The 24,487-nt window shown below is 35.8% G+C and overlaps 1 protein-coding gene across 3 annotated transcripts in view; it reads left to right on the top strand.

Moving 5' to 3' along the window:
• Positions 1-23,195, top strand: part of AHI1 (Abelson helper integration site 1) — a 94,400-nt gene extending 71,205 nt beyond the window's left edge. Inside the window, exons 22-26 of one of the 3 annotated variants that reach the window (XM_084283593.1) lie at positions 3,187-3,252; positions 5,510-5,672; positions 7,091-7,188; positions 18,116-18,195; positions 22,117-23,195. In XM_084283593.1, the coding sequence (XP_084139719.1) occupies positions 3,187-3,252; positions 5,510-5,672; positions 7,091-7,188; positions 18,116-18,195; positions 22,117-22,345 (636 nt within the window). In that variant the 3' untranslated portion in view covers positions 22,346-23,195. Of the gene's footprint in view, positions 1-3,186; positions 3,253-5,509; positions 5,673-7,087; positions 7,189-18,115; positions 18,196-22,116 lie in introns of all 3 variants that reach the window. The other 2 variants (XM_084283592.1, XM_084283594.1) reach the window with 2 other exon arrangements.
• Positions 23,196-24,487: the final 1,292 nt, after the last annotated feature.

The following is a 24,487-nucleotide window of genomic DNA, read 5'->3' as shown; positions in this document are numbered from 1 at the left end:
TCTCCAGTGTTGTGTGTTCATTTCTAATTTTCTGTCCTTAAAAACAAGCAAAAGCAAAGCCACCACCACCAAAAAAAAAACAAAACAACAACAACAACAACAACAAACCTTAGTCTCAGAACCTCAGCTGTTAAGCACCGAGGCACAGATCTGTTGGGCAGACAAGGGAAGCTGTAACATGCATTCCCTGTGTCCTGGCTGGAGTGACTGCAGAAGTCATGCTCCCAGTTTCTCTTCCCTTCCACTCTGGCAGAAAGAGGTAAAGGGAACTGGAGAGAAGCTGTGGCACTGTGCAGCATCAAGGAGAGAGACGTTTGTCCTTTGTGTCACTGAGTCTCTCCCTCTGCCAGCAAAAGGGCAGATATTTGTGGTACTTGGAGTATATTTGTTTAGTGCTGGAAATGAACTGTTGTCATTCTTCAGAAAAGGCGGTAAGACATATCATTTCTTACTCAGTGCTGCTTCTGTTAAGGTCATGAATGTTCTCTGATGCCCAAATCTTGTTGGCCACCTGAATCTGCCTGAATATAAAAGCAAAACCTCTGTTACCACAATCACTGAAACTGCCCAGTTAAGAAGAAGCCATAAATATTTTAATTAGTGCTATTACTAGGAATCAGTGACACTTGATACAGCAACTTACTTACCAGGTCACTCTTACCTGCAGTGCTCTCTTAGTTATTAAAACATTTTTTGTTCATTTTTGTTAGTAAAACCGAAGCTTTAAGTGGGCCTGTTGTGGATAACCGATAAAATGCTCCATGGTGTGGAACTCTGAATCAACTGCTGGATCCATTTGTCTTCATCTGAGGATGTTCCTTATGCTAAAAGCTCCTCACAGTTTTGCCTGAGCCAAATCAATGTGACATGGTGGGCTTTTTCAACAAGCATTTTATTCCATTTTCTCACAGATGGTTTGCCTCACAGTAAGACCAGCTCCTTGGAGCATAACTATAGACCCCATGTCTGTTTGGATGTAAGAAAAGGATTAACTGGCTTCCATCTTGCATTAAAAAAAGACAGTAACATTACATTAAGAACAATGTATTTATACACTTCAGTACACCTGTTGCTTTTTTTTGTAATCCTGAAAATATGGCTTAATCTTTTGATATGACATTAAAAAATCTAGTGTTTTTGGGCTGAAAAGCCACTTGTTTTTGCTGGGTTGGTACCAGAGCAACTGGTAGTTAGGATGTTTGATAAATTACATGGCGTGGCAGAGCCGGCTCTGGTACTATTCAGGGTTAGCACACTTGTGGTAAGCAGCCGCAGGCAATTCCCCAATTCGTGTTTCAGCTGCCACAGGGACTGGAAGGGGGATGTACGGGCAGCCTATGCTGTGTTTCGTGTACCTCTTTAAGAAGAAATTCTCTGGATTGTTGTTGCCTTAAAAGTTTAATGCAGTATCTGAGAACATTCGGCATAGTCTCAGGATGACTCATGGATTTTAGCTTGTTATTTCCAAACAACTTGCTCCTTTCAAGATCTTCTTACATTGAGTGTTTGAGATCACATAAATACTTTATTAAAAAAAAAAAAAAAGTCAGATTGAGACACAATAAATGGGGCAATGTGAGTACCTGAGCTAGATACCTAAATAATACTACTAATAATTCTGATGAATCATTTTTGAGCAACAGGAGGCACTCCCATCCCACAGGCTAAGCACATTGCCTGCACAGTTCTCTTAACCTTGAGAGTGAAAAATGAGAATTGGCTGAAACGTGGAAGGCACGGCTAGCTACTGGTAGACCATTGATCAAGCCTCTTACTCTGAACTGCACTTCCACTATTCTTTGTTCAAAATTTGCTTATCAAATCAGGCGGGTTTGGTTTTTTGTTGTTGTTTTGTTTTGCTGGGTCTTTTTTGTTTTGTTTTGTTTTTGTCCTCTGTGTATACCCACAATTATTCAGAACCCTAGGTGGTAGGCTTAGATGTTCCGGTAAATTATAAGAACCGAGTGCAACTGTTCACTTTTGTACTGCATTCATCAGTATGCATTGTGTGTGTATGTAACTACTGTGATGCTGCCTAAACAATCTGGAGACAAGATGAAACCTTGGTTTGCAGGAGTGTAAAGGATTTCTTTACTGTGTGGGATAAGCATAGCTAAGTTAAGAAAACAATGTGCAAGGGCAAGAATCTCTGTCCTACAGAATGCCATTTATTCTGCTGAAGATTGCAATAATGATGTTTCTTGAATCATCCTAACATAAATAGATAATAAAGGGAGCAATATGTTTTAAGTACTTTTTTTAAAAAAAGAGAAAACTTAATGCAAAAGACAGTTTAATGGTCTCTAAAATATGAAAAAGAACGATGTTAGAAATTCTCAAATATCAATGTTTATAACATGGCACAATCTGTTATAGCTGGAAATGTTGTTTACTCCACAATATTCACATCTGATTCTTCTAAAATATTTTAATTGCTATGTAATATTTCTATTCCACAATGTAGTTGGTATCCTTTGATGCATGCAAAATCTAGGGGAAACTGGTTTCTACATTGTGAAAATAAGCCATTGGAAAAAGTTAATTTAAGCAACCAGCAAAGAAGTTCAATCTCTTCCATTGTTCTGATTTCTCTTCTGCTAATTTTCACTGTATTTCTGTTTTCTGTCTCGCAAATGAAAAGCTCTGTTTTTTGACAGAAATCAAATTTTGTAGCTACTTGCACATCCTAATTATTACATTTTATATATAGTATTCCATTGACTTCATTGGAAGTCTGAAGAGTAAGTGTCAAAGATGGAGCAATTAGAACTGAATGTGAAAGTATTGGTTATTAAGACCAATCTGAAATTCTCCATTAAATGAAAGTGACATCTTTTGCATACCAGTTCAGAGGTAAAGTTAACTGCAACAATTTCTTAAACATCTACAGTATTATTTTCAGTGCAGACAAGCTTAGACTGTGTAATCATCAATCCTGTCCTCCCACATATTGTCTTTAGCAGGGTGTACACACTTGAAAAACTTAGTGAATATATTCTAAACATCTATATAGTCAATATTACTCATGGTTGCTCAACATCACTTCTGCTTTTTCTTTTTTACAAAAGTATTTTTATTGTATTTTTTTTTGCTGCAGCAGCAGATGTAACAAATATGGAAAATACTTAAAATTATAGTTTATTAAAATACTTCATGTTAAAGTTATCAAATCATTTCTTCTTCTAGAATGACGACTGCCTAGCTGCACTGGGGGAAAGAGGAGGAAGCAGTTGCCCGCTCAGGCAAGAGACAGTAAGTATTATGTAATTTTTTGCATTATCTCCATTACCTGTTGCACAGCATCTGTGCTTTTGAAAACTTCTTTTCTAGTATGATCCCAATGATTTTTTTTTTCCACCCTAGGTTATCCTTATCATCATGTTCATAACCACCACTACCCATGTTACTGTTGTTCTTATATCACTCCTGAAAAGTCATTTCATAAAATGTTGATGGATATAGATTTTAACTTTTTCTTTTTGATTTGGACCCAGACAGCATTGAATACATATCTGAATATCACATCAGAAGAAACTCCATTGCTTTGGGCATAATTGTGAGGCTTTTACATTCTTCTTTGGTCCTGAGATGCATTTCTCCCTCATGCTCATTTTCTGATCATTTGTCTCCAGAGAATATAACAGCAATTTCCACATTTCTTTTAAATTGTCAGGCTTGTTAAACCAGTTGTGGTACAGGACACATTGGTATTTTAATTTTTTATTTCTGGGAGACAGATTGCGGTGCTTGCTTGGTTGGTTTGAACTGTTTGTTGGCAGTGTTTCCATGTTACTGAATTTTTGTAATTTTTTCCAAACAACAAAACATTTACACGAAAACTGCCTTGCAAAAAGGCACAGCAAAAAGTATTTATTACTCTGCTTTTCATTGGGTTTCATTCTGCTAAGTAATTAGTGCTAAATTCCTTTTACCTTACGTGACCTTTCATAGTATTATCGCTAAGGAATTCGCCATTGAGCTGAAGTGGCCACTGTTATAGCACCCCTTACTGGACATGATCATTTAAGCTTCCAGTTCTGCACTGCTTCCGTATGGTGCTGTGTAGCATATTTAATTTGGCTCTGTTCTATTCTGTAGTTCATATTTCTATACTGTCAACATCACCTGTAGTTGTATTAGCTTCGTTAATGCAGGGAGGAGAATTATGACAAAGGATGGTCATTGTTTAGCTCCTTTATGTAAGCTCATGATTACTGTACACACATTTAGATGTATTTCCTGTCCACTGACAGCTAAGCTGGTATTAATGCTTTGATGCTGACCAGCTCACAAATTCAACTTTCAATGGTAGAAACATTTTCATCTTTTCCCATTCATAAGTGATTCATCAGTGATATGCAAGTATTTTCATACAATGTCATACAAATGACATTGGTTAAGTTTTTACACCTAGAACTTGTAGGTGACCATACTGAAAATAGAAATACAAATATGAAAAGCACTGTACAGATCAGCAGTTTTAGGATTTAAACACATTCGTAGGTAATAAAAGAAAGTTTACTCCAAATCCCTATTTTCATAATGACTTTGCTGTCTAATCCCCTACGCTTTCTATCACTCCCTAATAATCCCTGTTTCTGACCTGTTTATTTGTGATTTCATAGGGGGATCTGAGGTAAGAATTATATGTAGGGAAATAGTGTTCTGTGTGTAAAATAAGTCATAATTTTTGTTTCCACTTATGATGAGGGAAGTGAGCAATTCCCTTATTCTTTCAGTTCACTTCTTTTCATTTTTCTCTGACTTCGAATTTGTCAGAACAGATTTTTGTTCATAGAACAGGGGAAATAAATAAGAAATTATATTCGATATCTGCACATTCAGAGTAGAAAGCAGGCTTCAGGTAATGTATTATATGTAGTGTGCATGGTATTGACCACTGTTACCACTTTTATCCTGAAAAGTATTGTGTTTTTCAGTGGCAAATGGCTTTCCTATATGGAATGGAACATATACCTATTTTTTGCAGATATTTTTAAGATCATATATGCAAATCCCTATTTCTAAACAAGCAAAAAAAATGGGAACTGATCAAAGCAAAACTTTGCAATGACATTTTTCCACTACAATTTTCCTTCTGGTAAAACTGTAGCACTGGTGAAGTATTTGTTTGAACACATATGCTTCATGCGCACAAAGTGGGATCTGAAGGTGGTGTAACAATTCTGAGAAAGTGAATGTATGAAGTGTTTTTTTTCCTTTTGCTTCACAAGTAAATTGCTTATAAAACTAACAGCTGCTGTTTTGAAGCTAATCTTAGTGAATTGAATGTTCTTAACCATTTCTACAATCCCACAGTCCTTTATCTTGCCTCTCCTGCTGCTTTCCCACCACCCCTGATCCCATTAGCAAAACTTGAGACAGCCTCAGCTTTTACCAAAGTGCAGCTTTGGTTTCAGCTGCTTTTCTGCAAGAGGAAGTGAATGTTGCGCTTTTTTCTCTGTGGCATGGTTGTGATAAAGCTGTGGTGCTCTTATCTCTCTTTTAGGTAGTGGCTCTTTATGACTACACAGCGCATCGATCAGATGAGCTAACCATCCATCGCAGTGACATTATCCAAGTGTTGTACAAAGATAATGATAACTGGTGGTTTGGCAGCTTAGCAAATGGACAGCAAGGCTATTTTCCAGCTAATTATGTGGCTGGTGAAAGTAAGTTTACTGCTGTCTTCCTGGTATACCAATGTGGGTTTAACTGATGGTCCAAGATTTTACTATGCTGTACTGCTTATTATTCTGAAGATATGAATTTATGTAGTACACAGATGGCATAATGATGACTTACTGTAATGCAGAAATTGTATCAAGTTAGCTAACCACTTAGCAAGATGAAAACCTGACTTTAAAAGGTATTGACACTTAAACGTTCCAGCTTATGTAGTACTGGCTTGATTATCAGTTAACTGGATTGATTCCTCAGTCTTTCTTACATATAGCCGTCTGGTTCATGCCCTGCCTTGACAATGTTTTAGGTCACATCTTAGCATTTTGCTGGCATCTGAGGCTTTTATAGGCGATATTACTTAGCTCTAACTGGTTACCATTAAAAAAAAAAAATCCCCCCTCAACTCTAATGCAGATTGCTCTGTTCTCAAGTAGGTGGATTTCAGTATGAAGCTATAAAAGAGCGGTGATGGTTAAATCTCCTGTCTGAGCATTGAATTTGCTACCAGGCCCTCATCATTAAAATGGTTTTGACTCAACTAATACAGCAAAAACTAAATGTAACTGAAAATATAGGAAGCATCTGACTGAGTCAACTGATGTAAAGATGCTCAGTATTCTACCAGTTGTTAGTATTCAATTTATGTATATATTGTGTGGTCGCATGCTACAGGAAATACATTTGCTTTCCTAAACTATCTAGCTATCAGTTATACTGGTGTTTAGAAATCTTTTAACCAAACATTTCTCAAGATGTTTTCCCCCAGTTTTCTAGTTCCTCCCACTGTCTTCCAAGTGAACTCTAATGTTTCTGCCCATTCCTTAGAAAAGCTTGGACATACTACTGTGTTAACTAGATGATGCGACTTAAAATTAGTTGAACTGCTGTCCTTCCCCTTTGTCCTCCCCTCACGCATCCTCTGCGTTTTCTCCTTGTTCTCTTCCTTGCAAAATAAGCCAGAGAGCAGTCTCTATGGAGAGTCTTCAATAATGTCCTGTTGCTCTTGAGAAAGTTTTAACAAATGTATTTTGAGGTAGTTGGCCAACTTGGGAGCAGAGGGAAGTGTATAATTTGTTTCAGTTGTTGACCATATTAATAATGGATCAAAAGAAATACGAATTTCATTGCTGTTGCTATAGCTGTTGTTCCTAGTCATGTAAATGTTTGATTATTTTTATTTTATTACCTACCAATTTAAATCTAAGCATAAAGTTAATGGGCAACTTTTGATCAATCAAGTTTAGTTTCAAACATTTTTGATTAGTATCACAAATGTGATACATGAGTAACACATCCTATTTTTGGTTAGATCATAATGTCATAGTTGTTCACATAAAATAGATGCTTCTATAATTCTTCCATGGCTCTCATGAATCTTCTGAATTATGAATCCTGTTTTCAGAAGAATATGAAGAACAACCTTCAGGATTAGTATCGGATTCTGTTCCTCTTCTGTCTGAAGGACCCACAGAAGCACAAGAAGCTTCTCCAACACTACAAGAGGTAATAACTGAGAAGAAAGTTCTGTAAGTAGTGGTAGAGTACATCCATTGTATGCCAGGTGGACTATATTCATTTTCCTTTCTTTTTGGAAAAAAAAATAAAAATCTGATGCATAGACTTCATTCCAGTACAGCAGATTATTTTTTTCAGCAGATGGCTAATGTTCATATCTTGTGTCAATTAATTATTCTACCTATTCCTGAACCATTATAATGAGTGCCTAATCTGCTATTGAATCCAAGGTTGATAGAAGTGTCTAACAGTTACTTGAGAGAAGTAAGTTTTTAAGGAACAACATGGATTTGTCAAAAGCTGACATATTGTCTGGCACTTGATTGTCATTCTTAGAATATGTACTGCCCACAGAATCTTCAAATTTTCTGCTATCAGATTTCCATATCTATCAGGTTGCTAAAAGAACAAAAGCTATGATCTTTTCTGAAGCATTTTCCAGTCCGTGTAGTACTTCCCTAATTAAGATACCCAGTATGATCATAAAGCCTCATTACCAGACCGTGCAATATCCTGCATGCAAACCTACTTATTTGTCAATGGATCTTTCTATTTAAAAGCTGATGATGATCCTCTGATATGAATGACTGCTCTCATCCTGTAGGTTGCTCAGGAGGAGACTTTATAGTTTAGAGGAATAAAGGAAAGAAATACCAAGAAACCTTACACAGAACAGTATATTGGTTTTTCTGACTCCATCCCTTTTTCTTAATTCTAGGCATAATTATTTCCTGCTGTAATATGTAAGATACTACTGCTTTTAGGGGTTGTCTCCTTGGTTAGTTATTTTTATCCCTAAGTACATTTTAAGTAAGTAAATAAGAGTTTTTACCAACTGTTAAAGCTCTTGTCTTGATCAGATATAAAGTCTCTCCATTCCCATAGCATACAGCTTTTGGGTTGCAGCATTGTTGTTGTTTATTCATCACATATTGTATTCCATGCAGAAACATTCCTATGTTTGTGATTTTAGTTAGAAGTTGGAATGCACAAAACAGCAAAGGAATAGCAGTCAGTTTTTAGTAACGTTACAGAAAAGGTACGTGACGGAAAAAATATTGAGGTGGTATTTTTTTCTAGATCTTTTGAGATACTGCCCTGTTCAAAGCAGGCCAAACAATTTTCACTTCTCTAGACAGAGAATCAGAAACTTACTAACTTTCTGTGTAGCTCATGTTCCCCTTCTGTGAAATAATGATGATTGTCTTACACTGTAAAACAGCAAAGTAGTAATAGAAATGAATTTAGTAACTGTTAGAATTTAAGAATTGTTTTATTCCGGAATGCTTGTAGCCCTCTTAAGTATGCTTTCAACATCTACTCATTTAGTGAAATATTACTAATATAACTAAGTTAAACAGGATTTTTGTTCAGATTCTTTTTAAGTGATTTGACTTTTCGATGTATTTCTCTAAAATTGAATTTAATACTTTGTCTGACTTACAGGACTCAAAGTACGCAGAGTGGCTTGGTTACTTTTTTTCTTTTATCAGATGGTGTATCTTTGCTATGTAATATATTGTAATGTTGAAAGGTAAAACACTCAAATCCACTTCTATTAACCTACATTGTGTAACTTTTGTTTTTATATATGTGAATAGGGAGGTAACATTTATTAAATTATTTAGTACAGATTACTCACTTGGCAGTCCTGTTGAAGCCAGCTGCTGTAAATTGAATGCTATGAGTGTTATGTTTCTAACTATACTTTAAAAATGAAATTAATCACCACATAGATTAGTAATAATTAATCTGAAGTATCTGTTACCGCTACGTGGCTGAGAAACTAAAAGCCAAATATAATTGTCCCAGAAAGAAAAGGGTACATTACTTTCAGATACATGCTTTCTTCTAAAGTCAGAGTGGAACAAATTCAGAAAAAATAACTTCATTACTAGAAAGCAGGAGGATTTCTTTTATCTGTTATCTATGTTGCTGGAGGCAAGAAAGGTATCACAAATGGAATATGTTGCTACACTCATCCTGTTTCACACATACACAGATTATAAACAGGAGAAGAGCTGAGGTAGTTACTGTCATTAAGACTTGATCATTTTTGTCCTACCTTTTAATTTTTGTTTTAGTTTAGTAGAAATCTAGTTTAACTAGATCAAAACTATTTTTGTGAACTAACTTACATTTGTCAGTTACAACCAATACTTATTATTCAACTTTATAAGAAGTAATTTTTGATTAGTCCTAGATTTTGTCAAAGTGTCTGTAGTTGACATTTTATTCTAACAATTGTTTTTATATTACTAGTAGCTCTTCCAGTAACAGTTTTAGTAATATTTCATCAACATTTTCTTTATTATGATTCTGCTGGCACTTCAAATTAAATTTGCCATGTCTTTAATCGTTAGTTTGAATTTTGTAGCAAAGCACATACAATCCATGCAGATATTCAAATGGCATAATGCATAAAAATGCATAAAGTATACAATAATAGTCTGAAAGAAGGCAGATATGTTGCTTTTCATCTTGTGTAGCATTGATCAACACCACAAAATCACCAGGGGTCAAGAAAAGTCATAAAATGTTTTCAAGTGCTGGAAAAAAATGGTATAAGAGATTGGTATAATGGTTACAAGTTAAATACTATCAAAGAATGAGCAATGAAGAAGAAAGTACACCATAATACATGGTGTAGAGAGGTAAATTGGATGCAATCTTTTTTCGCCCTCTCCTGTTGTTAAACAAGAACAGGGAACACTAAGCTGAAATGGAACACATCTAGTATTTAGAGATGGAAATTCTTGTTTATGCCATGCTTAGTTAATCTGGTAAATTAGCTACTACAAGACATTGTTAAAATTTAGACATACAGGGATTAATTTTTTTAATAAAAAGTTTAAGGATGATGTAGTGGCTGAGATTCCAAAAACATCTAAGAAGGAAACACAAATCTGGCTGCTGTTTTGTTTTTGTTTGTTGTTTTTTTTTTTTTTAGGTTACACATACTCACATATACACTGTATAATTCACCAAAAAGATACCAAGTTGAAGTTACAGCAAATGAATTAAATCTCTCTGGAAAGTATGAGATCCCTTCAAGTGCAATGGTTTTACAAAAACTGCTGAGTACTGCATAAAAGAAAAAAAATGTCACTGAGCTGTTTGTCATAGTGAAGGAAAGTTCTATAGTGCTTTGACTTTAGGCAATACCAGATACTTCTGAGACAAAACTGCTCAGAGGACCACTGGGGGTCTGATCAGTTATGGCAGTTCCTGTGTTGCAGCAGTGACACAGCAACTTTTCTTCCTATTCCTTTCAGGTTTTTTCATTAGTAGAGCTGAAAGAAAATGCCGATTTCTTTTACATAAGAAATATGAAAAATCATTTTTCTGTAATACCCTATTATTTTTATCTTGACAGAAAAGGAAGCACATTTTCTTTTAAAATCCAGAAAATGAATTAAAAAAATAAGTTGTTGCTTAAGTTGTTAAAACAGACTATAAAATATAACCAATACTTTTTGTTGTTATGCTCCTTTTTTGCCTTTTTTTCTCCCACAAGTGTACTTCCCCAAATAGTTATATCCAGGTTTGATACATCTCTTGTTCTTTGTGTATTTTTAGGGAATATTTAAATATTTAATTAAGACTGCAAAAATGTGATTACTGTGGAAATCATCATAGCAACTACTCATGAGATTTTGCTACCATACTAGTCTGAAAAGGGCACCTGAAATGCAGGTGAATAATATGGTAGTTTGTATCACTGACAATACCGTATAATCTTATTAAAAACAGTTTTCCAACTGCAGGTATTATAAGTACCTAACTATCTAGCTAAGCATCAGAAATTACGATGAGTGAATTAAGTGGAATCATTAACATTTGAAGAGTGTGTAATACTTAGGGTCCAATATTAATCTTTGCAAATACAGGCCATTTTGTTGTAGTTCAAAGAGCTTTCAAAATGATTTCTACCATCAGCTTTGCATTCATAACATAATAATTTTATGCAAACCTCGTTTTCCTGCCTTATGAGTTACTTAACTCCCGAGCCACAAAATTAGGTCATAATCATGTTTAATTACAACATACATTTAAACTGCCAATAGAAATTTCATGGAGTGAAGCTCTCACTATGCTGTTGAAGAATTCCAAGTAATGGGGGCAGACCTATCAACTGGCTGGTCCAGTAAATCTGCTGTTTTCAGGTGCCTTAAGCTGAATACAGAAAAGACAGGAATTCAGATAGTTTTGTGCTAGAAATTAGAATTTGGGGGTTTGTAAAATTTTCACAAGTCTGAGACATTTCAAATTCAATGTAGTACCTCTTTTTTTTTTTTTTTTTTTTTTTTCCCAGAAATGTACTGCTGTCTAAAAGCTTTGTGATTAGGCTTTATAATTTGGGGTGGCCTACCACTTTTTATTTCAAATGCCTCTAAAAAGATTCTGAATGTTAAGTATTTCAGTTGGGTTATGTGGGAATAGTGAGAAGGAGTGATGGACAAAACAAAGCAGTAATTTAAAATATCCATTAAAATCATAAGAAAATATTCTTCCTAGTATATTTATCTTTGAGAAATTAAGTCAAGGTATAAAATAATGATCACAAGCATGAAAAGAAATTGTTTACTTCCTAGAACTACATTGTTATTACATGGTTTGGATAATCTAACTAGAGATCATCAAAATTTGACTCTATGTATATTTAAACAAATTTTGAGATTATCCCTGTGTTCACATAAATAATTCATGTTCTCACTTTCTTTCCCCAGAGTAGGTTATAAGACAGCCTAGCATCTGTAAAATAACCTGCCAAGCTATTGAGGCTTTTTCTCTGGGCTTGAGCTCTTTCAATGTGGTTGTTTTTGTGGACTCGCAATTTATTAATTATAACTAAAAATTAAAAAGCGTAGCAAACTTACTCAACAATATCTCCAAAAATGCTAGCTAGAAACTTTGCTAGTTTCATCAAAAATGTTAATTTTATAGTTCTGATTCTGTTTTGTTTAATTGTGCCTTTCTTCAGGTTAGTGGGAAACAATTCAGTGACTGATCAACTGTTAGGAAAAGGAGGGACTAGAAAGAGCTGAGAATCTGAGAAACATTTATAAAAATTAGCAAGGTAGATTTTTTTTTAATCAATAGAGCTGAAGACTTTCACACATCAGATGTGTGTTTTGAAGATACAGAGAGGTTGCAGACCCACTAAAATGTGATATTCAATTGAATTAGAATGGTGAAGCTGATAATTCTGGACTTCATTCTTGCATAATGTGATTACAGATCTCTTCTTCTAAAGGCATTGACACCTTCTGGGCTGAAAGATACCATGCATTTTTAGAATCAGTCTGCAAAGTTGCTGTGTGGTCTATCTCAGCAGCCATTGAATAGACATTGTAAAATAGATAGAACTTTGCAGATCCTGGTAACTGTTTTGATTGTTCTGGAAGAAATCTTTCTTACAGAAATTTGTGACTAGGAATAGATTATTTTCCTCAAGCAAAATCTGACCTTAACATATTTCATCTTTTTATTTCTGTAGTTTATTTTTAGGTACTCTATTTTCCCTTTAAAATGGAGTTTGTGCTATTCAGAATGAATAGTATTAAGCATGTGTTTTGCTACTTCAGCTGGTAGCACTTTCCTTTTCAGGTCCAAAACCACCTCTGTGGTTCCTATGAGTTCTGTCTCACAAATGTTTGTGCCTGTGTCTACAGTGTCACTTGAGCTATTGAAAGAAAAGCTATTTGTTTAATAAGCAAACTAGTATCTATTGGGAAAAAGTCAAAGATGATATGACATCCATAGTAATTTGCTGTAAGTGACTGTGGTCTATTTAAAGACAGGAAGAATCAGGCTGAGACACTGAACTGACGAAGCAGAACCAAAAATACTATTGAGCGACATTTATATTGTTAAGATAGGTCTCAAAAGCAAGCTAGCTTCTCTCTTCCCCATTGTTTTCTCCTCGGGTCCTCATAGCCTCTTTCTGAAGAGGATTGAACTATTTTTATGCAAATTTTAATGCAAAGCTGTAACCACAGTTGAGTTCCCAGAGGCCAAGACTTCAAGGCTGAAAACACCTGTTCTGAACCATAGTGCTTCAGTCTGAAGCACCTTGTCTCCATTCTTCCTCCTTTTTATTTTGCTGTCTCTCCAACAGTCTTCCAGTGATTTGATTTCAGAGGTATGGTATTTGTCAGTATTCAGTTGTGACACTTAAAATTATGATTTTCATCCGCTAGATTTCCTGTAGGTCTCTCCTAGCCGTGAGCAGGCACAGGATTTCACGTATCAAAGACTGGACAAGGCAAAGTCCTCTGTGCCTGTGGCTCTATCATTCCTAGATGTGGAAGCTAGTGAATGTTAGCATAGTCCTGAACACTTCAGTGGTCTAGCTGCTTTTCAAGGGAAAGAAAAATTCATTTCAATGTGTCTGATGTACACAGAGCTGCAGTTCTGCTAGATACTTGTAACTGTGGTAATAATTTTAGACATAGGGGTGACAATATGGATTTAGATAGGCAGGCACTTAATATTAGAGAACTTTATATATGAAGTTCTCTATTTTTGCATTTTAAATAAGAAGGCCAGGGCAAAATAAATCTATGCAATTCCACTAGCAAAACTTCCTGTCAATTATTGATTTAATGGGGAAATCTTTGGAGAGGTACAGAACAGGATAAATGAATAAGGAGTGTGGTGTGGTGTCACAATCAGTTCTCCCAAACTTGACTCATTAGAAAAATTTTGACAGGAGGCTTCAATATAGGTCTCAGGTGGTAAAGTATGTTAGTATAAATCATTTCATCCATGGACTGCAATAGAAAACAAAATATAGACTTAATACAAAAAGAGTTTAATGTCCTAAAGACTAATTTAAATGACATGGACATGTTTGTTCTTGCTGTCTGTGATCCAATGAATCTTTAATTAGATGACGTTCTGTAGAAACAGCTTCTATGGGAAAGTTTACTTGTACAGAGTAGGCTATAGAGCAAGAGCTTTTACTTTTATGGCTTGCATCACCTAAATAGAGGAAGAAAATAAATTCAGATTGCCTGTACTGCTCCGTCCTGTCCATCTGCCTCGTAACATGTCAGATTACCTCTCCAGACCTCAGTTATAGAAACAACTCTACGCAGCCTAGAGGAAAGTACTGCAAAAATCTAGTTAGGATGAGACTTCTGATGGTCTCCTGCCTTTCTGGTGTGCTGTATTTTTCAAAGGGTGGAGAATTAGAATAAGGCAACAAAACAGAACACCACTGGTGGCACTGCACAAGGAGCTCATATGTTGTACTGTGTTCAGTATTTGTTCTTGTGAACAGAAAAGTTCAAGATATGAATATTAACTATCTGACACATTTACTGTATTTTTTGTTTAGAACAAACACAGCCCTAGTAATTTGGTTTGAATGTTTAAGCTCTGCACTGTGGATGAACTTACTAACACCATATCTGTTACAATGCAGTTTGCTGAATCTTAGTACAGACACGCTAACAACAGTGGAGAGGTGTTTGGAGCATCCCATGAGGTCTGCCCATGCAAAATAAGAGGTCAGAGAGGTTTAGAAATAGGGAAAGGAGATGAGCAGTCTCCTCAGCCCTCCATACTCTAAGACTTCTGTTGCCTGCTCCTTATATCAGCGTGCCCCTGGTGCACTCTCCATACACAAGTGTTACCACGGCCTCATTACCTGCATACCTCCTGCCTGCCCCCCTACCCTCCACTGCCTTATTCACTGTGCTCCTCCTCCTGCTTTCATCCTCTTGCTGCACCATCTAGTTAATGTGCTGCCTTCTTGCATCTGCCCCCACCCCACTTATTCCTTCAGTACTGTTACTGCTTGCTTACATCGCTGGGATGGGAAATGTAGGTCGAGGACTGGGCTAAGAAGGATGCAAAGATAAGTGGGATAGGGAAGAACAGAAGGTAGTGGCAGTGAGATCTGCTTCAAAAAGATCTTGTATCTGTGCAGTTCCTGCCTCATTACGTGCTTGAAAGTTTGTAGGAATGAGGTAAGAAAGCTATCATATTCAAATAGTACTCTGGAGAATTGGGAGTCTGTCCCTACGTACCCTAGGAATTCTCATTAATTACCATGCCAGCTGAACACAGGTTTTGCAAGGTAGTCTAATAGTGTGCTTTCTTTCTTTGGTACCTATGCTGAAATGCTGTGCTTGACAAGCCTATGTAACAAGTAGTTTTTAAAACAGATCATAGGAACTTTCAGTTAAGAAGCTTAATTTAGTGGGTATTTTAACCTCCTGATTGTAAAACAAGTATAATTTTCTGTGTTTTGGTATTTGAAAGTATTTAAAAATGTAAGAGATGTCAGTCTTCTGTAGTGTCATTTAAGGGAATTCTAGCAGAATGGGCTTTGGAAAGATCCACACTTAATTATAGTATTAGTACAATACACTTAAAAATGGAGTGTTTAAAAAAAAAAAAAAAATAGTTCAGCATTGTTCACATAGGATTTTCAGGGAAAAAAATCAGTTCTGACTGCAAATAAAGGGAATGCCTTATTGTGTATGGCAAGGAGCTACAAGGTTATGAATGATGTAGGAAGTATTAGCTATTTGAGAGTCATTCCCTTTACATCAGTCACTTGTATTTTCATATGAATGGCATTATATTTCTTCCTTTTGTATTTGATTTTACCATTGACTTAATCTGAAGCTTATTTCTGTATTAACAAGAATTTTGTCTGTGAAACAGAAGATTTTTTTCCTACTTCAGCCAATGCTACACTCCTACATTTTAATAAGCTTGATTTTTGTCTAAATTAATCTAGCAAATTTATTTCAGCAGACTACTTCTAGTGACTAATGTTTGCACATGGTTGTTGTGGGCAGTGTGCTTTATATGATTTCAGTAAGTCAATAGGAGCTTGATCCTGTTTCTTCTAACTCACCAGTAAAATAATATTAAACTAACAAAATAATAGTAGGGATCAGGACCAAGACAAAAAAGTTCAAATTTCATTAAACTACTTGCGTTGACTAGATTTTATTTTATTTTAATTAATTCCATTTTGAGTTTAAGAAAGTAATTAAACTCTTCAAGACCTAAAACTGAGGTTTGGGAAATATGAGCTCTGGTTCTAGTATAGTCTTTATTTATGTGTCAAGACAATTTTAATCTGTGCCTCACTTTACCCAGAATTAAAATTGGACAATAGCACTTGACAGTGGAATTTTAAGTGTTTTTTATTAGGGCTTTGAAATCTGTGATGGATAAATTTAGTGTTTGAAAACAGGGTATTTTCACTCTGTTTCAACATACTGAAACAAATGCTTAATTTATTAAAAAAAAAAAAAAAGAAAAAAAAAGAAAAAGAAAAAAGGTTGTGAAGCAACCCATTGTTTTCTGTTTCCATTCTACGTAGAGTGGCTATCACTAGAGTGATACCTTGCATATGAGGTCATACAAAATGAAATAAACAGTTGGCAGACCGAAGTGTCAAGAACTATCTTTTTTTTATCTTTTATCCTTTCTGTTACTTCCAAAAAATCTTGTTGACTTTGTGGCTACTTATTTAGATGCCGTATTGTTGTCAGGCACTCTAGTGTTGCTGAATGGCACTCCCTTCCTAATACTGCTCCTATTTTACCTAGCCTTTCCAGAGCAGTAACATCAATAACCAACTCTTTCCTTAAGCAATTCAAGCTGATACCAGAACATTAAACATCTTATTTACAAGCAGATGAGTACATCTATGCTTGGCAGAATTGAATGGGCTGATCTTTTTAACACCAGGGCCATCTGAGAAATTCAGAAACAATGTGGTAGGTTTTGCTTTAGGCAGGCTATGAATCTGAAGCTGAACTAAAAAATCATGAGTATGGGCCAAGTTAGTTTCAAGCTCATTCTTCTCTTCAGTCCCTGAAAAATATTACTTTTTGGAAAGTACCAAATCTAATCTGTCCCTCCTTTCTCTGGCCTAGGGCTCTACTACATGACCCTTTTTCTCCAGGTTCTTTGTAGGGACCGGTTGCTACTGTCACAACAGCTGCCTGGATACAACTCCTGTTTTTCTTTCATGCATACCATACCAGACACTTTCAGAATGTAGCAAACCTGTCAACCTGAAGTCCACAACAGTTTTTCACTGATAGCATTGTGTGCTGTGCTGCTTTCCACAGTTCTCCTTGGTTGTGGTGCTCTAGAGGCCTGTAGTCCATGGCTGGATGTGTTTGTATGCCCTGTTCCAAAAAAGCAAATTTTGAGTGAGCTGTCAGGCCTGTCAGTTGTGTTGGCTTCTGTCCTCCATGAAAATTAAGTTGTATGGTTTAGATAAAGACATTTGTGAATGGTCTGGGTGGAAGGAAGTAGAGAAAATAAGGTGTCAATGAAGACGGTAAACTCAGGTCTCATACTAACTGAAAAAAATCTAGCAAGGACATGATGTCTTCCTGATGGAATTAGAAGAGTGTTTACAGAGGGTTAGTTCCATCTTTCTTTTTTTCTTTTTCTTTTGAGCCCTGAGTAGTAAAGTAACCTGGAGTTGGTTTTTTTTTTTGTTTGCTTGTTGTTTTTTTTAACATTTTTTTAAAAAACTTTTTTTTTTTTAAAAAAAAGGCTAGACATCTCTTGTTAAAACTATGCAATGAGATGGCTTTTTAGCATTCTCCAGTAGCAGAAATAACTTACTCTCTTCACAGACTGTTTGTATTTTAAGCTTAGCAGATTCATAACTTCTTGTTTCTACACATACCTGAACTGTCTTCTATTTGCAAGTAGTTTTTTTTTTACTTAAAAAAAAAAAAAAACAGGCTACTGTTTCCTTGTTTGTAACCACATAGGAGTTAACATTTTATGGCTGATAGACATTAGTTTTCAAACAAGGTATATTCTCTCCTTATTCAGGAAGCTGGTGGGTTTTCAATGTACATGTGTTGGCCCCATTGTCTTTCTTCTTTTTACCTTCCTGCTTTTTTTTCTTTTACAGATGTCACCAGTCATCAGTAAGACGGGGGACCTGAAATGTATCTCAGGGCATGACACAGATAGAGACTCACCTGCGACACAGTAAGCAAGAAATTTTTGAAATGATTTGCAATGTTACATCTGTAACTACTGTTAGGAAACTGTCTTAGCAAGCAAATCAAGAAGGTAACGTTAGGATACTTACTCAAAAAGAGTGCTTCACACTTGAAAATGAGAAGGAAATAACTTCTATACGCATGTACAAACAAATATATACCATAATGTACATCAGAATAAAAATGAAGGGACACGGGATTGTCCTGTGGCTTTCCTTCATTATGTATTAGACTTTATTGATACAAATTAAAAAATATTTTTACACCTTCTAAAAAGTAGTACAAATTGGAAAAGGTCACATACTGAGAAGGTGCAAGCTACCATCTTTGATTGTGACACTTGCATTTCTTAAAAATTGTGTGCATTTGTTGTGTGCTGTAAGCAGATAAGATCTCAACATTTTGAACAGGAGCTGCTACAATATATTTAGCTACTGCAATCATTTGTACCTGGAAAAATACATCTGAAAATGCTTCTTGAGGTATTTTATCTACCACTTTAGGTATCTGTCATCTAAGCAAAGTTATTTCACTGATTATTTTCCAGACTGGTCCTCTAACCCTCCCTCAACATTGCAGATGCAGTTACATATGTAATTTTAACATCTGTAAATCCTAAATGATTTTTTTTTTTTAACCTCTCCACCTGTATCTAGACTTGAATATAAATTGTGAATGGAAAGTTCAACACTCATGTTTGATGAGAAAGGGACGGTAAAACTATAAGTTGGTAATAAGTTGGTATAATTCAGGGTTGAATTTTGAGCATGACTATTCTGATAGGACTTAAGGAAGGAAATGCCTTAAAAGTACCAACTTAAAAGTACAACTGTGACAGCTGATACAATCTGTCAGAAGCCATTATCAAAAATTTGATGACTGAACAGTGTTAGTAGTACTTCAGCAAAAAACTTGTTTGACTGCCTTTTCCCAGGCAACCACTGACCAATGCGGGACCACCAATTTAAAATGTGGAATCGCAAATTATTTAACGAAATTCAATAATTTCAAGTCATGTCAAATGTGAAATACTCATTTTAATGGAAGCTAAGTCTACCCTGAGAAGAGGTCAGACTGAAGTGTCATGTTAAAGAAATAGACCCCAAACTTCTTCAGTTGTATTTCAAAAAGTTGAGGGAAGCTGCCCGCATGCCTTTGTCGCTGGAATGTACTCCCTCCTCCTGAACCTTTGGAGTAGGAATGTTACAGAGATGGCAATCTGAAGTTGTGCTTCATGTCATTGCTCTCTCATCTGGACAAAGAGCAGTGTTTCAGAGCCTCTTTCACAAACTCTCAAGGCACTGAGCCATTTATACCTGACTGATGGTGGGGGAGAGTGAAAGATGCCATGAGATAGTGTTTGATGCTGTACCTTATAAGGAGAGAGCTAATATGAAAAGGAGAAAAACAGATGTTTCAGTACTACAGTGCTGTATTGTATTTTGCTTCCCTTTGACCAGGCATTCTAGGCTTTGTTATATATTAGCTGCCTTGAAAATACATACTTTGCAAGCTTTTCCATGGACTAGAACACAGTGAAATGCGATTCAGTTGTCTTTTATTATAGCAGTGACTGCAAACACCATGTGGTTTTGTTTTTTGTTTTTCAAAAGAGTCTATAAGTTCTTGCCCTGTTTTAATAGCTGGAAAAGGATATTCTTCTCTTTGTCACTACTTTGAAAGACAGCTCCATGTTTCTGTTTAGAGGTTATCCATGTAGTACACGTTAGTCAAACATCTCAGAAACATGGCTGCATATTTTTCATTAAAACTGTCACTTCTCTGTACCTGAAACGATGACCCACAGAGGCTGTGACAGGACTGTAGTTTTCTTGTTCACTGCAGCTGGTTTGTTGAAATACCTAGAAGGTGACACGCAGGCAGGAGTTAAGATTCTAACTGAAAAAGTTTTCTATTGTAGCATCTAAAAGTGATTTCAATGTGACTTGAGATCCAATCCAATCTGTAATTAAATATTTGATCTAAAAGTTTCAATTTTCTTCCTGTTTTCTGTGAAAATATACTTAACATCCATGTCACATGCTAATACATAAAAGGAACTGATCAGTAGCTAAACTTCATAGCAATCAGTTCAGTTGTGATTACAAAGTATGCAGTTTCTCTATGGAAAAGTGACCTCCACAATTCACACTATATCTTTCTTTGAGCTTCCAAGTGGGTGTTTGATGTTTTGCCTAATAGAGAACACTATTCATTATGACTACAGTACCTGCTGCAAAAGAAACTGAAGGGCAAGTTCCGCTGGAATATCTATCATTCAGAATTTCCAGATTTAAAATACCATTTTGCAACATGAAAACAAATTTTATCCAGGATAGCAGCGGATTTTTATCTTAGCCAAGCAGTTAACCTGTCTTCTGCAGACTCTAGAAAAAACAGAAATGTCTGTATAATAGACAACTAAAATTTTTATCGAAGTATCTCAAAGGTTAGTTACATTACTGCATCTGATGTGATGTTCAAATAATAAAAAGATGAAACCCTCTTCTCAAAATCTGAGCAGATTAGATGTATTCCGAAAATATGCATGATAGCCTCACTCCTTGAATATTAAAGATTAGATACCATCTCTCAGCACAGACTTTTATCTCCCTAGATGTATTCCCATTTCAGTTTTTTTGATCTGCACAAGGTAGTGCTCTCTCCATAAATTTACAGTGATTACACATCAAACCCATCTGAACACTCAGTTTGGTAGAAAATTGTGCTTACTGGCTAATTATGATTCTGATCTCAGGTTTCCTCAGGTGGCAATACTTTTCAGCTTGTCCTAGGAATCCTAATGCAGAGGGTCTTAACTTCCTGAACGTTTTCCCTCAGGATGTTCTGGTATTAGAGCTGCAGTAATTCACATTTTCATGAATAAACAGTTTAGCTTAAAAGAAATAAATAAAACTTACGGGCAGGTAGTATTAATTCCATCAGGAAGGTCAATATGTAAACATCTTAATCTGTAAAAATTATTACATTAGCACAATATCACCATTAGTAATGGTCTTACAGCAATGTTTTTTGGGAAACTACACCATCTCATTGCATTCTTGATTCCTCTTCTTGTTTACATATTTCAGCACCATCCAAGATTAATAGTTCTGGTCACAAACAAAGATCAGTTTATGCTACATGTAATACTAATTTTAAACAAAGACAGTACCTGCCCTTGATAGATTACATTTAAATTAGTATTGTATATATAAAGTTACAGCTTCTGTCAAGAATGGGGATGCATGGAAAAAGTGGTGTAACATCTGCGTAGTCCCTGGCAACATCTGCAAGACCAGCCTGGTTCCCTTGTTTGAGGCACTAACTAGTATAAACACAGGAGCTTGCTTTAATTCTTTTGTCATTGTATGAAGTCTGAGAAGCATGGATAGACATAATCACTAATTCTATGAACATATCATAGTTTAGGTAAGTTCAAATGGGAAAAATAATCTTTTGCTCTTTTCCTGCCTGTCTCCCATACAATGGTTAAATAAATAAAACATGAATTTCTCTTAAATTGCAATTATTTTGGTGTTTGAGCTTAGAAAAGTGCAATGGATTTTATCCTTGGAGGAGAATGGTAATTTGTGTGTTTAATGATGTGTTGATTGTTGAACAAGACTTGCTGATTTTTAAGATCATGAGCGGTTCTTTTTATTCTTTTTAAAGCAACGCTATGACATGTTGAAAAGCAGACTAATAGAGTGGTCTCATATTTTGTCCTCATGTTTTTTCTGTCTTTGTTCTTCAGTGGAATGGTAGTTTTTGTAGCTGTTTGAGCATTGTGCTCAAGGGGGACAGACAGACAATTGCTCTAACGCATCAGCTGTGTGTGGAAAAAGCTCTAAATTTGAGCTAACTTTGTGTTTCTTTTACTCTTTTTATATCCACTTTCCCCTAGAGGTGTAAAGAAAAAGAAGAAAAGGATACAGAAGAACGAGACAGAAAATCAGCCCAACTTAATGGGTCTCGATTCTCCTGTATCATCAGTTACAGCTAATGGTGTTGAAAATGAACCTACAGACCATGGGGTGGAATTGAAGAAGAAGAAAAGGGCAGCGAGAGGCTCGAACTTGAGCACAAGTGGAAAGACAAATATTGCCTTTGAGCCTGAATGCTATGACGTGTAGTCATAATTTAATTTCAAATACCATTGTGGCATTCAATATACACACAGAAATGTATTTGAATGATGCAACTTCAATCTTGTTTCTAAGATTGACAAGAAAAAAACAATAAAAAAACTAAAATACACAAAATGGTGGCAGTTGTGACTTAACAGTGGTGTAAGCCTGTTCAAAATAATTTTGATCAGGGTTCCTTGAAATTAACAGATCTTGAATGTCCAGTTCCTCCGTGGACTGGTAAAATCTGAAATGCACTTTCATATTTCATGAGAATCCCACTAACAAATACAATGTTAACCATCTGGTTATATCCCAAGTTAGGCTAAGCAGGCATTTCTGTGGACTGTGGATCAGTCTATAGTGAGCAGAGAATTGAGTCCAAAAGTGTGATCTAGAACAAAACAACCCCAACCACAACAAAAGTTCTTGAATTAGCATTTTATTTATTTGTATATAAAATAGAACAGTGTTCAGAATGGTGAAGTTCCAAAGGAATGCTGACACTACAATGTACCTGAAAACATGAGCTGTTTATTTTTTTTTTCTGACGTGAAATATTCACTTGGACAACATTGTGCAGCACTTAAGCAAATTGTTGAGTAACTACCTATGCAACTAGTCAGACTTCAGCGGGACTGTTCATGCTTTCCAATCCAAATAAGTGTTGCAAATTCCAGGCACTTATATTTTCAAATGAGATTTTTATGCATATAATAAAGGTGCATTGCAGTTTTGTCAGAGTTCCTGGCTGCTTTGGCAGCAGTCTTGCCAAATATGTGTTCTTTCTTCTGAATTAAATATTTCATTATCAAACTGTGTATTTTGTTATACTTTTTCTTGTAGTCTTTATTCAGCTGTACATGTCATTAATCTTTTTTTTTTGTTTTTGCTTGAGTATTATATTGTGAACTTTTACTAATAACTTCACTAATTATCTACAATTCTAAATAATTTATGTTTTATATTAAATGAAACACTTTCTATCAGTTAGTGCTGGTATTTTTTCTGGCTGGTGATGTCCAGTTTATTTTTACTCTGCTAGGAAATTCTTTCTCCTCCCCCTCTGAAGCAATAAATAACATAAAATTAGAAAGCCCTTATTTAGTAGACAGGACACTTGATTCCATTAAAAAAAGAAGTGAAAATAACAATGTTGGGCACTGATGTGTGAAATGCACCCAGATGCAGAGCACTAGTTGCTATATATTCTAATATCTTCCCTGCACATGTTAAACCAGGCAAATCGGTAAACCTGTTTCTTCTGAGTAAAAAGGAGCAGCAAATGTTCTTTTGGGCCCCACTGGTAATGGTTCTTTGCTAGCAGTCCCAGCTCTGCTTTGCCTAGTGCATGTGTATGGAGTTCTCTCCTAAATGGGACGCGTGCGTGTGCTGGAACGTTGTGAACATCTCTTTCCCAGTCATAGGTTCTGTAAAATTATCTCAGTCCAGGGACTGCCTGCTTCCAGCAAGGCTCCTTGTTTCTTATGCCTCTGCTTTTGTAATATATTCAAATTCACAATTCTGCGTGACATGCGGGATTTAAACATTTTAGGAAAGAGAAAAATCTCAACATCTTAGGTTTCTTTAAAATGTCCGGGGTCGCACTTAAAAGAAGGGCAGAGTGTGACATCAGGCTCCACGTCAGGGAGAGCTGAGCATTAGCCAAGATCTGGGAGCTCATCGGAAGGCATTGTAAAATGTTAATTTGGCATTGTGGATGCTGAAGACAGAAATAACACTTCAGATAAACACCACAGAGAGATGGTAGTTCTAATCAAAGGCACAGCACCTCCTTTCATGCTTGCGAACTAGGGCTCCAATTATGTTCACTGCTCTGAAGCTGAATAGAGCTGCTCTGCCACACTTTCCAAATTGAGAGGAGAGGCAGCAGTAGTGTCTTCCAAGGCACAGTTCCAAATAACAATTAAGCAGAAGAAATCAGATAAGAGCCAAACATGAAAATGCAGGGAGTTGAAAATAAACTTTTCATAATGTTTTCTTGTAATTGCAATATCTTTTGTTTTGTTTTTATATTTTTTTTCCTCCCTACCACATGGTTGGCTGGATTTTTCTATTGCTTTATACCAAATCACTGTGGTATTAGAGCTTTCTGCATTCATTTACCAGAAAATGAACAAAAATAAG

Source organism: Netta rufina (genome assembly GCF_964035555.1).
Source record: "Netta rufina genome assembly, chromosome: 3".
NCBI classification, from domain to species: Eukaryota; Metazoa; Chordata; class Aves; order Anseriformes; family Anatidae; genus Netta; species Netta rufina.
The sequence above is the reverse complement of the archived record's forward strand: the minus strand, read 5'-3'. Positions and strand labels throughout refer to the sequence as shown.